Genomic DNA, 17,518 nt, shown 5'->3' with positions numbered 1-17,518 from the left:
TATTGAGGAGAGGCTCTTCCACTATAGGTAACACTTCTTTCAATAGTTTAGTTGGTATGGGATCTAATAAACATGTTGTTGTTTTAGAGGAAATGATAAATTTATTTAACTCTTTTTGTTCTATAGTTGTAAAGCACTGTAATTGTTCTTGCGGGGTGATAATCGAGGCTGAATTATAAGGCGCGATTGAAGATTGAACGTTTACAATTGTGGATCTGATGTTTTCTATTTTCTCAGTGAAAAAATTCATGAAATCATTACTACTAAACTGTAACGGAATATTTTGTTCAGGTGACGCTTGTTTATTTGTTAGTCTAGCCACGGTGTTAAATAAGAACCTAGGATTGTTTTGGTTATTTTCTATTAGTTTGCGGAGATGCTCAGCCCTGGCCGCTTTTAGGGCCTTTTTATAGCGTGACGTACTGTCTTTCCAAGCGATTCTAAAAACCTCTAAATTAGTTTGTTTCCATTTACGCTCTAAATTACGGGTTTCTCTCTTTAGAACACGAGTAGTATTGTTGTACCATGGTGCTTTAATTTTCTCTCTGACCTTTTTTAGTCTCATAGGTGCAACAATATCCCATTTTCCAGAGAGAATGGTGCTCATAGTGCTGGTTAGTTCGTCTAGTTCATCTGTTTGTTTGGGTTCAGGCAGCAGCTGAGACAGATCCGATAAGCAATTTGAAAAATTATCTATGGTGGATGGAAGGATTGTTCTGCCTAATCGATAACGCGGCGCAGCATGATATATTACAGGAGTACGTAATATGCAAGTTACCATGTAATGGTCAGTTACATCATCACTTTGCGGAATGATATCTATATCGGTTGGATCGGTTCCATGTGATATAATTAAATCGAGTGTATGATTAAAACGATGAGTTGGTCCGGTAACGTTTTGCTTAACCCCAAAGGAGTTTAATAAGTCTATAAACGCAGCCCCTAACGTATCATTTTGGTTATCTACGTGTATGTTAAAATCTCCAACAATTAATATTTTATCGACATTGACCAATAGATCTGAGAGAAAATTTGCAAATTCTTTTAGGAAATCAGCGTAAGGCCCTGGTGGTCTATATACGGTAGCCAAGGCTAAAGATAATAGGGATGTTTTTCTATCATCTAAGATCGTAACATTTAGTACAAGTACTTCAAATGAATAAACTTATAACCCGTTTTCTGAGTAACATTGAGAATATCTCTATAGATAATTGCAATACCGCCGCCACGACCAATCAGACGGGGCTCGTGCTTATAGGAGTATCCTGATGGAGTAGACTCATTTAGACCGAAATAATCATTTGGTTTAAGCCAGGTTTCAGTAAGGCAAAGTACATCGAAGCTATTATCTGTGACTATTTCATTTACAATAACTGCCTTAGGTGTGAGTGATCTAATGTTTAAAAGACCTAGCTTTAGAAATTGTTTTTGTTTACTAATAGCAACATTTTCTGTTTTAATAACAATTAGATTTTTCCTAGATCCTGCAGTAGATTTATTATTTGATCGCACTAAACGAGGAATAGACCAGTGGTGTGCCGTCAGAGCCAGCAGGGCCTTCTCTGCTGGCCCTGTCAAAATAGAATTTTTTTTTTTCTAAAATTAAATTAATGTGTGTCTGAACATGTCTAAATTCAATTACTGTCTATCAGTACGTTACAATTATATTTCCAGAAAGAATATGGTTATTTTTTGTGAGTCTGAGCTGGATTTTACATCATCTAAACGCCGTGGACCAGCACTAGTAGTATAGCTAGCCTTCCGTTGAAGCTGCCGTTTTCCAATTGATCATAACTTTGACTGACGTGTTTTATCAGCCAATCAAATTGTGATGCGTATGACAGAACGCCCCAGAGGCCCAGCGATGTGTCGACGGCTAGCCCGCGCTGATGTCATCGACATGGGTGGGCAGATACAATACATGTTTGTGTACAATAACAATTTTCAGGAAAAATAACATTACGATGTCCAGAAATAAATTTCATTAGTACATTGGGTCATTTTGGGTACATTTGTCATTCTAGATCTACCAATTTTGTTAATACCGAGAATTTCCACGTGAGTAAATCCATTGATAACTATGCAACCTAGTGTTCGACGATGGTCCAGTGGTAGAACTTTAGCCAAGTGTGTCAGAGGTTCTGAGTTCGAGTCCACACTTGTATAGTTCTTTATTTTTATTTTACCGAATATGTTCATCAGTGGTTGTATATCAAGCAAGGCGTTTGTGTGCATTTTGTTTTGTAAGATTTCAACGAATAGAAAGTCTCCGCAACGGCGCTAGATTGAAGCGCGCATCTGAGTGAAAACTGTGCGCGAGCCACAAGAGAACACTGTATCCGCGCCACTGATAACAGCGGCAACGAGCACTCAGCTTGAACAACACATTTCAGCGCTAGAATGCATCTTATTCAACAAACGAAAATTAATGTCCAGGGGGCTGTTCCATAAACCAAGATTAGAGTATAAGCCAGGCTTATTTCGGTTAGTCAGGCTTATTTTTGGTAGATTCGGTTTCATAAATCAAACTTAAAAAAGTTCAAACTCAGTTACCCCGGCAACTTATGCTGGGAAACTAGCCTGGTCCAGGGCAGGCTAACTGTCAGGCTAAGCCTCAGTTGTTACACAGATCCTCTAACACTGACCAATAGGAACACAATGATATTACCACTGACACTCTCTCATACCATTATTGGACTTTATTAACCACTATTAGTCCAAAAATAAATACACAGTATACAGAAAATCAACTTAAATAAGGCTACAATGATAAATTAGTCAATATAGACCTATATATATATATATATAGATAGATAGATAGGCCTAAATACAATATATATATATATATATATATATATATATATATATATATATATATATATATATATACAGTGCTATGCATAAGTTTAGGCACCCATGCTAAAGTTGACTAAAAAGAGGAATAAAAAATCATCTTTTGGAAATTGAACTTAATGCCTTAATTTAAAAAATTAGGAAAAATCCAACCTTTAAGGACACCAATTTTCTTTGTGAATGAATAATGTATCGTAAATAAATAAATGTTCTTCCTTAAAATACAGGGTGCATAAGTTTGGACACCCCTATGTTAAATTCCCATAGAGGCAGGCAGATTTTTATTTTTAAGTATTTAAAAAAAAATTTTTTTAGGATATTATGCATCCTGATAAAGCAATGCAAATCAAACTAGCTATTAGGCTAACTGAAATAAAACCATGCCAATCTCAAGGTATGGTGAAGGCTATGTGATGATGTGGGGCTATTTTAATTCCAGAGGCCAAGGGAACTTTATCAGGATGCATAGTATCCTAAAAAAAAATTTTTTTTAAATACTTAAAAATAAAAATCTGCCTGCCTCTATGGGAATTTAACATAGGGGTGTCCAAACTTATGCACCCTGTATTTTAAGGAAGAACATTTATTTATTTACGATACATTATTCATTCACAAAGAAAATTGGTGTTCTTAAAGGTTGGATTTTTCCTAATTTTTTAAATTAAGGCATTAAGTTCAATTTCCAAAAGATGGTTTTTTATTCCTCTTTTTAGTCAACTTTAGCATGGGTGCCTAAACTTATGCATAGCACTGTATATATATATACTACAGGTTTTCTTTTTTTACTGGCTGAATGTTTTGTGCCCAAGATTTAATTAGATTGTTTTAAAGATTTATGAATACATTTCTCTCTGGTTTTGTTTGGCAGCTGTAGTACATGTTTATGATTAGAAGAACATTAGAACACAATCTAAAAAAAGCTTTGTAAAGCATAAGTTAAAATCACAAAATTAAAAATAAATAATTACAAAAGCAAATTTTAAATTTTAAATTTTAACTGGTAAGATGAATCTGAGCTTAGTAATTGACAGTATATTAGCCTACATTTGATTTACCCCATTACAATAGTCCCTTTACAGTTATTGCTATCATAAAAATATACACACAGGTTTAAAATTCTAAATAAGGCACATCTAATGTCCAAATAACAAATATTTTAGTGTATATATATATATATATATATATATATATATATATATGTACTTTATTATGTCTTTCAATTCAAACACATTTAACACAATTATACAAATTTACAGTTCCTTTAAAGACATCATATTTTCCCCCAATAAATATTCCTTATTTTTCCTTCTACTTTTTTTCTTTTGTGATAATACCCACCAACACATAGCCTAAAAACACACATGAATAGAAAAATAACCAAAAAGTTCATAGACACTTTTACATATGATTTAAGGGGGATAAGACAAAAAACAATAAATAAATAGTAATAAAAATTTAACATTAACATATTTATATCAAACTCTTATAATGACACATAATTCCTAATAGTTATTCAAGTAATATTATTTGAATATAAAATATGCAATATTAAATAAGTAAAATAAATGAAAGAACAAATTACTAGAAATAAAAGGGAGGGAGTGTTATATAAAAATGTAGTTAATAATATATATTCCTTTATTTTATGGAATATTCTTTGATTTTAGAGTTGCACATATCTTTTCAAAATGTATACATTTGCTCTTAATTTAATGTTATCCTCTCCATAATGTACTTTAGAAACTAAATCTACTCATTTAAAACTGGGGATTCTTGCTTTCCAAAAAAATATTGCATTAAAAGCTGTAATTCTCAGCATTCTAAATAAGTATACATCATCTTTATTAAGTAGCATAGGTCCTATACCCAAAACTATATTTTGTATATTTATATAGGCATTTAGTTTCTTAAAATAAACTTCCCTGAATTATAGGCTACTTCACTGAAGTACTTCTGTTTGCTTGAAGTTCAGTGCAACTTATCCAACATCCTAAAGATAAATTATTATAATTAGAAGATATTTCTAGTGTTATAAAATATCGCATATTAATTTTCCGAATTTTCCGATTTTAAGAATTATTGCGCTCCTATTTGGCGCGCATGCGCGCAGCAGCGCTCGTTCAATATGAAAATTAGCAGCAAAATGGATACATTTGCATGGCTTTCGAACATTTACAGATGGAGAATATAACTGTAAAATGTAAGTTTTGAACTGAGGGGGGGAAAAACATGTCACAAACGCATAAAACAGCACAAAATATGTACGCTGTTTGATGGTGGATCGATTTGATCCACGATCGACCTCTAGGGCTGCTTAAGAAACGCGTGCACACGCAATTATCTAGACTAGATAAACCTGGATCAAATTAGTGAGATTGCGTGAGCTTCAATTACCTTTTATGGAACCACTTTAGCCCCAACTCATTTGTTAGGCTCATTCAAGTCCGGTTTTGGAGTTTAATCCCCGCTTTTCTAAGCGTCTTTTATGGAACAACCCTCTGCTAGTTAACCGGAGATGTTTTATTTATTTGTATTACTAACTTACATCCGTGCGCGAGATGTTTCAGCTCAGCTTTTATAATGTACAGTGGTGTACGTGTGCGCTGAGGTTGAAGATCAGCTGTCTCGTCGTTGATGTTACGCAGTGCATACAGTGCATGATTGTATTTTTATTTTTTTTGGGGGGGGGGGGGGGTAGATCGTTACTGAAGGCCCTGACTGAAACCCCACGGTACGCTACTGGAATAGACACAGTTTCTATGCAATGTTCTACACTAGTATTTTTGTCAGTTAATTTGGTGCAGCAGAGACTATGATTTGGACTTTTGGTTACTAGTCAAAAGGTATTTAACATTTTGGAGATGTTATCTGACAGAAGATCCGATCCGAATCTGCTTGGGTGTAACGCCCGTTTCACACATACTCCGTTTGCAGTGCGTATGCGGTGCGTATTTTTTTCCGTACCCATGTTAACAGGTTAGAGCTTTCACACTGCTCACGGATGCAGTCCGGCGATCCGTTCCAGTTGCGGTGCGTATACAGCAGTGCAGCGATCGTTTCCGCACCGAGTCTATTTTTGCTGTGCTGCACGCGCTGAATTAAAGTGACAGTGCATGTTTCGTGGTCAAAATGAACAGATTGACCTAAAAATGTAGCAATTTCACCATAAATGCGATTAATTAAATAAAATGTAGTAATCTCAACATAAATGTATTTAAATACTTTTTTTTTTTCACTTTAAGACCGGGGTAAAGCAAGGAAAGCTACAATTTACCTCAACAAGTTGACATAATGAACAACACTTGTCTCATTCGTGGAGGTGGAAAAACAAGTTCTTTGTGATATGCAAGATTGATATTGTATTCAAATTTAAATGAAAAAGAAAAGGCATGAGAGTCAGCTGTTTTTGTCAATTTTAAGTTTTAATTTAAAATGTTTGCGATTTAATATAAAGTACATGGTTAAATATTTGCCCACTTGCTTGAGCAACTTAATATAAGTAAAAGTAATCCATTGAATAATAGGCTGACGTTGTTTAAATTGTGTTTAAACGTGCGTCTGTTAAAGAGTGTATATGCGTACAGAGACAATCGGAATGCTGATACGTTAAGACCGGGGTAAATCAAGGGAAAATACCATTTACTTCAATAAGACAACATAATGAACAACACTCGTCTCATTCGTGGAGGTGGAAAAACAAGTTATTAGTCACATGCAAGATTTATTGTATAAAGATTTAAATTATGCAAAAAAAGGCAAGGGTATGAGTCTGCTGTTTTTGTCAATTTTAAGTTTTAATTTAAAATGTAGGCTATGCGATTTTAATAGTATAGCCTACATGGTAAAATATTTTTACCACTTATTGCTTGAGCAACTTAATATATAATTATATAGAAGTAATGCATTTAATAATATGTTGTTTAAATTGTGTTTAAACGTGAATACGTCTATTAAACAGTGTATATGTGTACAAAGAGAATCGCAATGCTGACAAAAAAAACTTTTTTTAAAATAAAAGTTGCTGATAACTTCTGGATTTGAAATACAAATAGTGAGTATGTATTTGTGGTATAACAGCAGCGAATCAGTTACGCACTGCAAACGCAGCATATGTGAAAGCACTATTGCGTGTGCTGCTCCTGCACTGCATACGCACTGCAACACGCACCGCATATGCACTGCACACGGAGTATGTGTGAAACGGGCGTAAGCCATCAGCACGGTAAAGCCTAGGACGCTCCCAAAACAGATTCCAATTATTTACAAAGAGCAGTTTCTGCTCATTGCACCATGACGTTAACCATTCATTTAGCGCGAATAATCTACTAAACTTGTCATGTCCTAGACGGTACGTGGGAAGCGGTCCTGACACAATGATCGTTATATCAGGCGATGTGCTGCGTACCGTCTCGATCAGATTCCTGAAGTCTTGCTTCAGAACTTGCGTCTGGCGCAGCCTGATGTCGTTCACTCCCGCGTGCAATACCAAAGTTCCGACGCGCTCGTTATCGTTCAGAATCTCGGGAACGCGAGCAGCGATTTCAGAAACACGAGCATCAGGAAAGCAGTGACTGTGCACCTTATTTTTACCTGATGTAGCATGGACGTGCCGAACAATGGAATCACCGATGATCACAGCATCGCGTTCTGTTTCGCGAAGAGCGGAGAAGCGGTTTTGTGTGGATAACTCGAAAACCGGGAGGGTCGGAGAGGGTCTTGGTCTAGACCTGACTCGCGTCTTCCGCTGCGGAAATATCCAGGCTTCGTGGTGGCGTGTTGGAGCCGGAGTGAACGAGACCATGGCTGATCGCGACCTTGGCGCTCGGGACCGATGCCGAGTAACGCACGGAGTAGACGAGGTCGGAGTCAGCCGGTTAGTAACATTAATCTCTGATTTGTGAGCATCAGCGCGTGATGTTTCAAGAGCCAAACGCCGGTCTCTCAGCTCGGCCTGTCTCACTAAAAGGTCGTGGATCTGTTTCTCAACAGCTTCCAGCTCAGACTGTACCGCGTGCAGCTCAAATGTGTCCTCACCTGCACCAAAAGGTAGACTACTTGCATCTGATATATTCGCCATTTTAACAGATGGACAGTAAGTTAGCAACGACACTACCAGTGATGCTATCAATTAATACTAATTTCTGACAAGCGTCTTAGATATAATCCGTCTTTTAAGTGGTACGGGTGTAGAGTAGACGCACGATAGGTGAAAAATGTTTGTAAGTGAGTGTTGAGAAGACGCGTTCAGCCGTGATCCCCGGGAGTAACCTATAAGAGTATCCAGCGTAGAATCACTAACAGGCTTGAGACACGTCTGCTCAACAGTCCGCGTTGTAACTATGAGGTTTGAGCAGTAGTGCTTCTCAGTGAGGAAAAGTAGAAAATGTTTGTTGTAAGTAAGTTTAAAGAGTAAAATCAAGAATTATAAATCAAATCGATAGAGCTCCAAAGACAACAACGCGTTCAGACGCGACGCATGCGCATTTTAAGTAAATGTGTAAACTGTGTTAAATAAATATGAGTTAAACATTTAATTACATGTATCATAAATATAATAAAATCAACCAATCTATGAATTAAATATTCTATGAACGGCAAAGTTGTCTTTTGTAATATATATAAAATCATACGGTAATGTACCACTTGGATCATACAAAAACGTCCCACTTTGTATATATTTTTCTGTTTCAGTCATGGTTAAGTTTAGGTTTGGGTCACATTTTTCTACAACCTAACTATATGAATTATTTTTTAATTTGCCATTTTGTAAAAAAATAACTATTATTCAAACAAACTACTTATGAAGCCATATTGAAAGTTCAAATGTGAAAGAGTTTATGCTGAGATATTGTGTATACTTATATTGTATGCTACAATGTCTATCCAATTGTAGGAAAATGTTAATGTACTAGAGGTTCGAACATGTATGAATACCCAAACCCCCACCAAAATTGTATGAAAAAGTATGAATGAGATTGAACAAATCCATATGAAATCTCAAAAATCACCAGTAAAATAGCTATGAATTGTCATGAAAGTCTCTTGAAATACCTGTAAACACTAACAAGATTTGCATTGTCATAACTGGTTCTTATTATTTTGAGAACGACAAACATTTTGTAATTAAAATTGTAACAAACTTTGTGTTCGTAAGATGCTTCTAGAACGGTTTTCCAATGGTTGAAATCGAGACTTTTTGGGTAAACGCTGTTACCTGTGTTTCTCTCACGGCGTAGGATCGCTTTTCAACCCTTACGAAAGACCTGGAACCCAATCTCTTGATTAGGCACAGACTTGCAAAGTGACGCATCAGGTCTGGTTCATTCCTTTGTAGATTCCTATTCAAGATAACATAAAGAAATAAAGCCTTATGTTGTTATTCGACCTGGCTGTCCATTCCCTCTGTGCATTAGGTATAAATAAAACAAATTGCATGCTTTCTGGTCTAATAGGATTGACATATTGCTCTCGGGTTTCAGGATATGCTGTTAATCGCTGTCGTTTGAAGATCAAGTGTCTACTTTAAGAAATTAAAAGCAGATACAGGAGAAAGAGGCACAGTGTCAGTTTACAGTCAAATGACCCAATTACGGTAATACAGAGGCCCAACAAACAGACTCTGATTGGCTGAGCTGTAGCTAGTGTACTTCCCCAAGTCTGACTCATGGCCAGAACATTTCCATGTCAGTTTCTGTGTAGGAAATGCTGTAGGTATCTGTCTACTTTGCTTTGCTGTTCTCTCAGCGACTCAGCTTTTAGATTTTATGGAGCTGGTGCGAAAGAATCATTGTTTTTATGTAAATTACTTGCCATGACATATTGATTATGGGAAATATGATTGATCTTTAAACATCAGCAACTCAATGCCACTTGTCCCAGCCACAATGTCCTAGTTTCTCTAGATGTTCAAAGCTTTCAATCCCCAATGCAATTGACCTTCTATTCCAATATCATCACCATCTTTCGCCAAACAATCATGCTACGCAAAATACATCGCTCTCACTTCAACTGAGAGTGTATTATGTTCAATCCAATGTCCTTTTCTGGGCATTATGTGTGATTGATAGATTGGTTGATGTTGCTTGAACGGATAATATGATATGATTCAGGATGCTGCGCTGCATCATGTACAGATGATTTACTGCTGTTTTCTTGGCCATGTCCGTCCGAGTCCCTGGTTGGGGACGAAGTGACAGTTAAACGAGATTTTATTACGATTCTGTTAGACATTTATATGGATGTTCTTCTATAATGCAGTCTTTAAAAATGTGCACATTGCTCTGATTGGTCAGATGGCCCAGTCTGTTGTGATTGGTCTACTCTGCTCTGATTGGTCAGATGTCCCAGTCTGTTGTGATTGGTCTACTCTACTCTGATTGGTCAGATGGCTGAGTCTGTTGTGATTGGTCTACTCTGCTCTGATTGGTCAGATGGCTGAGTCTGGTGTGATTGGTCTACTCTGCTCTGATTGGTCATATGTCCCAGTCTGTTGTGATTGGTCTACTCTACTCTGATTGGTCAGATGGCCGAGTCTGTTGTGATTGGTCTACTCTGCTCTGATTGGTCAGATGGCTGAGTCTGTTGTGATTGGTCTACTCTGCTCTGATTGGTCAGATGGCTGAGTCTGTTGTGATTGGTCTACTCTGCTCTGATTGGTCAGATGGCTGAGTCTGGTGTGATTGGTCTACTCTGCTCTGATTGGTCAGATGGCCCAGTCTGTTGTAACTGGTCTACAATCTACAGTGCGTGTCAGAAATGAAATATCCATTACCATTTCTGAATTTCAGCTCCGGATCTTCCTCAGCACTTGATACACAGTGATACAAACAGTAACAATTGCATCGGTTTTAACATATTAAATCTAGCCTGAGTCCTCATCCTTTGGAAGTGAATGCAAAGTGGATTTGCTTTCGTAGTGCAGAAAACAGTGTCTTCTCAACATGTCAACAACTAAACTCTTCCAGTCTCAGCTACAGCTACAGTGTTTGAGGGTCAAAGTAGACATTGTTCACAGGCAACCAATGAAGACCATAAGTGGGCATTATGCAAATTGTTACAGACCTACGTTGTTGCGAGGAGGAAGTAAGACTGGGATTACTGACAACTCATTTCATGAAGTTCCGAACCGGTTCTTTCTAATGGGAGACTCCATTTATCTGCACTTTGATCTTTAGTACTTTGCAGACCATTTACATTTATAATCAGCTATATCACACTCCGCATGAAAGGTAATATCTGAAAAAGCATAAAGAGCCTCAGATCTTCTCAACTGTTTTCAACATTGAAAATCATACAATGTTGTCATAATCTTGACACAGTCTGTTTTTATGTATTGATTGAATTAATTGTGTCTAATATTTCTAATTACTAATTTTATTTATTATTTATTTACCAAAATGTTGCGTGTAACATTGTACTGAGTGGCATCTTAATTTAAAATAAAGTATTTATTAGTATCTAATTGTTTATATAATGTTTACTGCTAAAAAATAATACAATCAAGGTTTTAAGTATTAAGACATAATTTTAGAAAACAATGTTACAAAACAATAATTTGACCTCTTTAGACTGATGATCAACATTTTCTGAATGTTAAACCCATCATTTGTCAGATCATTAGCACAAGAAATGTGAAAAAAGTCTCAATTTAAGAGTTTCAGAGTCAGACCCTATTGTACCCTATTAATGAAAAGTTATTTATATTATATCACCCAGAATTTCTTCTCCAAAGACATTTTGCTGAGATCACATGAGCAGCTGGTGAAGATCTTCATGTTGATCTGTACTGGTTGGGATTAATTGTGTTTTTGTGGCTGTTATACCCATCTAATGCGAGAGACAGTAATGAAAGGCCTCAGTTATCATAATGAAACCCATCCTACAGTCTCCTGGTGACTCATGATGGCTCATAGACTTTCCTGTGACAGTGAATAAGCCTCACCATGGTGTGTAGGTTCCCTTAGCACAGAAACATATTCCTGTCATAACAACATATCAAGTGATCTTATCACTATCACACATAGTTGAGTTGTTCACAAGTTGTAGCCTTTCTAAACTGCAATCAGAGAAATCACAATGAAATTTCTCGATAAAAGATGCGGCGTATCTGTAAAGACTTCTCATGTATGTGTTTCATGTGGTGGGTTAAAAAAATCTATGCTTTTATTAACTGTGCTAAAGTGTAACATAGAGGCTGCCTCCATGAAAGGGGTTAATGAGATGTTTAATGCATTACTCTCTAATGACCATTATAGGCTCAGCTTATTCTTCAGCAATGAACCATTACTGGCTTTTATCTCATGTCCCCAGAGTGCTTTGTAACACTCTGCTTTCATTACCTATTCGCTGGGTGCTGTAATGCACCAGGGTGCTTTGAATAAATGGCAACATATTCCACATAAAAAATTAGCTTGATGTTGTTTAATACCTGGAGCTCTGGATAATATTACCATGATAGAGCTACTGCTGCTAAAGTCAAATAAAATATTGATGCGGTCTGTCTGATCTTTGTCTCTCTGACAATGCATACTTTATCTGAACCAGATTTTTGGTGTTAATTTGTGTAGTGCTTAATTGTACAACAGCTAGGGTGTTGTGAGTGGTTGCTAGTCACCTTTATTTTATTTTATTTTACAGATTGTATCAAAGGAGCTTCACAGTGATAACATGAAAATAATACAACAAAATTTGTTTCTAGAAGAAAATTGCGTCATTGTCCACCTTAAGTAAGGCAGATCAATAATATTGTTGAATATTAAATGTCCCCAACTAAGAAAGCCAAAAGCCAAGGAAACAGTGGCAAGGAACCAAAACTCCATCAGGTGACAGAATGGAGAAAAAAACTCTTGGGAGAACCCAGGCTCAGTCGGGGGCCAGTTCTCCTCTGGCCAACGATCGAATAGTGTATGATTATGATTTAGGCAGCATTACAGGTCAGACGTCAGATTGGATCAGAACATTCGGAATATTTATCCAGTTCCATCTGGTTGGAAGTTGGAGTCATCACACCAGTATGGAGACGAGTTTATTGAGGATCAGTGCCGATGGCTGTCGTGTCGATGAGGCCTTCACAGGGCTGATGAGGCTGGCACTTCAGGGATACGTTGTGGATGGGTCCAGGCGCAGGTCCACCATCTGATCTGGATATGGCCCGGATCCGGCTGACTTCAGTAAACCTCGGAATAAACAGAAAGACTAACATTAGTGTAGATGCCATTCTTCTTATGATGTAACGAGTACATCAGGTGTTATAGGAAGTGTCCCCGGTTCCGGCTGACCTAATCTATGCAGCCTAATAATAATCATTTAACTGATTTGAACTGCTTCCCGGACAATGTTAGGAAGACTTTTCCAAAGTTTAGGTGCTAAATAGGAGAAGGATCTACCGCCTGCAGTTGATATTTGATATTCTAGGTATTATCAACTGGCCAGAATTTTGACATTGCAGTAGACGTGAAGGACTATAATGCGTTAAGAGCTCGCTCAAGTACTGGGGAGCTAAACCATTTAGTGCTTTGTAAGTAATCAGCAATAGTTTGTACAATGTTTAATAGAGAGCCAATGCAGTGTTGACAGACTGGGGCCAGGCCCGGAGTGGGTAATCGGGAGAATCGGGAGTATTCCCGGTGGGCCGCTTCACTTTTGGGCCGGTCGAGGATTTTTTTTTTATTTTTTTTTTACATTTCAATGTCACATTAGTTACATTAGGATACACACGTTCCGCATTCTGCCACCACAGCGCGCAACTCAGCATGGGTTGTACCATGTGAGGGAGTTCTCCCCTCCCCTCCTATAGAAATGGTTGGGTCCATAGCCCGTCTTTTCAAAACGTTTTCTCAGGGAGGCTACCGCGGCTCCGCCGGCGCCTACTGATAGCTGGGCCGGCCGTAACGGTAGGCCTACGCGTCAGGGAGGATGGATGGGAGGAAGAGGCCAGGAGGTAGGCTATGGAAGCTTTGTTTCCGCCACAGAATAAAACATTTTAAAAGATAATTGTGACTTTTTATCTCGAGTTTACATCTCGCAATTCTGACTTTTTTTCTCAGAATTGCGAGATATAAAGTCAGAATTGCCTGAAATAAAGTCGCAATTGCGTGTTAAAAAGTCAGAATTGTGAGATATAAAGTCAGAATTGCCTGAAATAAAGTTGCAATTGCGTGTTATAAAGAATTGTGGGATATAGAGTCAGAATTGCGTGATATAAAGTCAGAATTGCAAGATATAAAATCAGAACTGCCTGAAATAAAGTCGCAATTGCTTATAAAGTCAGAAGTTAACTGCAAGATATAGAGTCAGAATTGTGTGATATAAAGTCATAAAACGTGTTATAAAGTCACAATTGCGAAATATAAAGTCAGAATTGTGTGATATAAAGTCGCAATTGCTTATAAAGTCAGAACTGCCAGATATAGAGTCAGAATTGTGTGATATAAAATCATAAAACGTGTTATAAAGTCAGAATTGCAAATTATAAAGTCAGAATTGTGTGAAATAAAGTCGCAATTGCTTATAAAGTCAGAACTGCAAGATATAAAGTCAGAATTGTGTGATATAAAGTAGCAATTGCGTTTTATAAAGTCAGAATTGCGAAATATAAAGTCAGAATTGCGAAATATAAAGTCAGAATTGCGAAATATAACGTCAGAATTGTGTGAAAAAGTTGCAATTGCTTCTTATGCTTCTTATAAAGTCTAAGTGAATTATTATTTAACCTTTACATTATTTGTTTACCCATGGTATTAATACTAACTACACAATAGTACGAGCTGAACTGTTGCTTCATTTATCCAATTTTAAAAAAGTGCTAATTTGGAATTCCACCATGGAAAAAGTGGGCCGGTCTTGGGCCTGAAACTCCCGGGCTGAAAAGTGGCCCCACTCCGGCCCTGACTGGGGCTAATATGGTCATTGAACGCATGAACTAACTGTTCCGCATTTTTAATTGAAAGCATTTGTCGTAATTTACATACATTTTTAAGATGGAAGAATGCGGTTTTACAGATGCTAGAAATGTGGCTTTCAAATGAAAGATTTGAGACACCCAGGTTGGCACACCCAGGTTCCTAACTGACGACGAAGACTTGACAGAGCAGCCATCAATTGTTAGACAGTATTCTGGGTTAATACGTGCAGAGGTTTTTTGCCCAATAATTAGAAATTCAGTTTTTTTTTTCAGAATTAAATAGTAGGAAATTACTAGTCATCCAAATTTTTATATCAGCTCTGCATTCCGTTAATTTTGTGAATTGGTGTGTTTCGTCAGGGTGCGGAGAAATATAGAGCTGAGTATCATCAGCATAACAGTGAAAACTAATGCCATGCTTCCTAATGATATCTTCCAAGGGTAGCATGTACAGGGTGAACAGCAACATTCCTAGTACTGAGCCTTGTGGTACTCCATACTGACCTTTTGATCGATATGACATCTCTTCATTTACTGCTACAAACATAACGGTCAGATAAGTACAGTATGATTTGAACCATGCTAGTGCAATTCCCCTAATGCCAACATAATTTTCTAGTCTATTCAAAAGAATGTTGTGGTCGATGGTATCAAATGCAGCACTAAGATCCAGTAACACTAATAGAGAGACACAAACACGATCGGATGATAAGAGCAAATCATTTGTAACTCTAATTAGAGCTGTCTCAGTACTATGATAAGGTCTAAATCCTGACTGGAAATCCTCGCAGATACCATTTCTTTCTAAAAAGGAACACAGTTGTGAGGATGCTGCCTTTTCTAGTATCTTTGACAGAAAAGGTAGATTCGAGATCAGCCTGTAATTGACTAATTCTCTAGGATCAAGTTGCGTTTTTAATAAGAGATTTAATGATATTGCATTGCCATGCAGTTGAGAATGTGTTCTGAGTACTTTAGAGTGTTGCTATGCAGTTGCCTAGAGTGTTGCTATGCAGTTGCCAAGGTGTTCTGAGTGTGTTAAAATGTTGTTATGCATTTGCCAAGATGTTCTGAGTGTGTTAGTGTTGTTATGTGGTTGCCAAGGTGTTCTGAGTGTGTAAGAGTGTTGCTATGGAGTTGCCAAGGTGTTTGGGGTTTGTTAGAGTGTTTCTATGCAGTTGCCAATGTGTTTTGAGTGGTTTAGAGTGTTGCAATGTGGTTGCCAAGGTGTTCTGAGTGCTTTAGAGTGTCGCAATGCATTTGCCAAGATGTTCTGAGTGTGTTAGTGTTGTTATGTGGTTGCCAAGGTGTTCTGAGTGTGTTAGAGTGTTGCTATGGAGTTGCCAAGGTGTTTGGGGTTTGTTAGAGTGTTTCTATGCAGTTGCCAATGTGTTTTGAGTGGTTTAGAGTGTTGCAATGTGGTTGCCAAGGTGATCTGATTGTTAGAGTGTTGCTATGCAGTTGTTAGGGTGTTCTGATCGTGTTAGAGTGTTGCAATACAGTTGCTAATGTTTTCTGAGAGTTAGAGTGTTGCTATGCTGTTACTAAGGTGTCCTGAGTGTGTTAGAGTGTTGCTATGGGGTTACCAAGGTGTTCTGAGTGCTTAAAAGCATTGCTATGCATTTGCCAAGATATTCTAAGTTTGTGAGAGTGTTGCTATGCAGTTGCTAAGGTGTTCTGAGTGTGTTAGAGTGTTGCTATGCAGTTGCCAAGGTGTTCTGAGTGTTAGAGTGTTGCTATGCAGTTGCCAAAGTGTTATGAGTGTTAGAGTGTTGCTATGTATGCAGTTGTTAGGGTGTTCTGATCATGTTAGAGTGTTGCAATATAGTTGCTATGCTGTTACTAAGGTGTTCTGAGTCTGTTAGTGTTGATATGCAGTTGTCAATGTGTTCTGGGTGTATTTTGCCAAGATGTTCTGATCGTGTTAGAATGTTGCAATACAGTTGCTATGCTGTTACTAAGGTGTTCTGAGTCTGTTAGTGTTGCTATGCAGTTGCCAATGTGTTCTGAATGTTAGAGTGTTGCTCTGCAGTTGTCAAGGTGTTCAGAGTGTTGCTATGTGGTAGCCAAGGTGTTCTGATTGTGTTAGAGAGTTGCTGTGGGGTTGCCAATGCTATGTGGTTGCCAAGATGTTCTGAGTGTGTTAGAATGTTGCTATGGGGTTGCCAAAGTGTTCTGAGTGTGTTAGAATGTTGCTATGGGGTTGCCAAGATGTGCTGAGTGTGTTCGAATGTTGCTATGGGGTTGCCAAGGTGTTTTGAGTGTGTTAGAATGTTGCTATGGGGTTGCCAAGATGTTCTGAGTGTGTTAGAATGTTGCTATGGGGTTGCCAAGGTGTGCTGAGTGTGTTAGAATGTTGCTATGGGGTTGCCAAGATGTTCTGAGTGTGTTAGAATGTTGCTATGGAGTTGGCAAGGTGTTCTGAGTGCGTTTTGTGTTTTCAAAACATCTTGCAAACCTACCCTAATTTGCATAAGGACTCTTACTTCCGACAGCTCTTTTAGGGATGCCATTTTTCACTTCTCAAGCTGTGATCCGGTGTTTCATAAGTAGTTCCAGTTCTTGCATAAGATGTGTCAGCCCATCTTGATTTATGTGGATGGACTGTGCCTCTGCAATGACACTGAGATTGGTTTTGATAACAGGGCCAGTGGAGCACGAGAAACAAAATGGACAATCACTGGCAAACCTAATAGAGTCTTGTACTTTATCACCTTCATAAAACACTCAGTTTCTCCTGTTCTCCGCACAGACCGGCACAAT

General features: G+C 37.7%; 1 protein-coding gene across 2 annotated transcripts in view; it reads left to right on the top strand.

The window, feature by feature from the left end:
• The window catches only part of cib2 (calcium and integrin binding family member 2), a 41,529-nt gene that overhangs the window by 14,097 nt on the left and 9,914 nt on the right, over positions 1 to 17,518 (top strand). The window contains exon 1 of one of the 2 annotated variants that reach the window (XM_081356299.1): positions 5,413 to 5,584. The exons of the other annotated variant lie outside the window; for it this stretch is intronic. Coding sequence (XP_081212425.1) covers positions 5,511 to 5,584 — 74 coding nt within the window. The 5' untranslated portion in view covers positions 5,413 to 5,510. Of the gene's footprint in view, positions 1 to 5,412; positions 5,585 to 17,518 lie in introns of those variants that run through there. 2 annotated transcript variants of the gene reach the window in all.

This window comes from Scardinius erythrophthalmus, assembly GCF_964197995.2.
Source record: "Scardinius erythrophthalmus genome assembly, chromosome: 24".
In the NCBI taxonomy this organism is placed as follows: domain Eukaryota; kingdom Metazoa; phylum Chordata; class Actinopteri; order Cypriniformes; family Leuciscidae; genus Scardinius; species Scardinius erythrophthalmus.
This window is presented reverse-complemented; position numbering and strand designations above follow the sequence as displayed.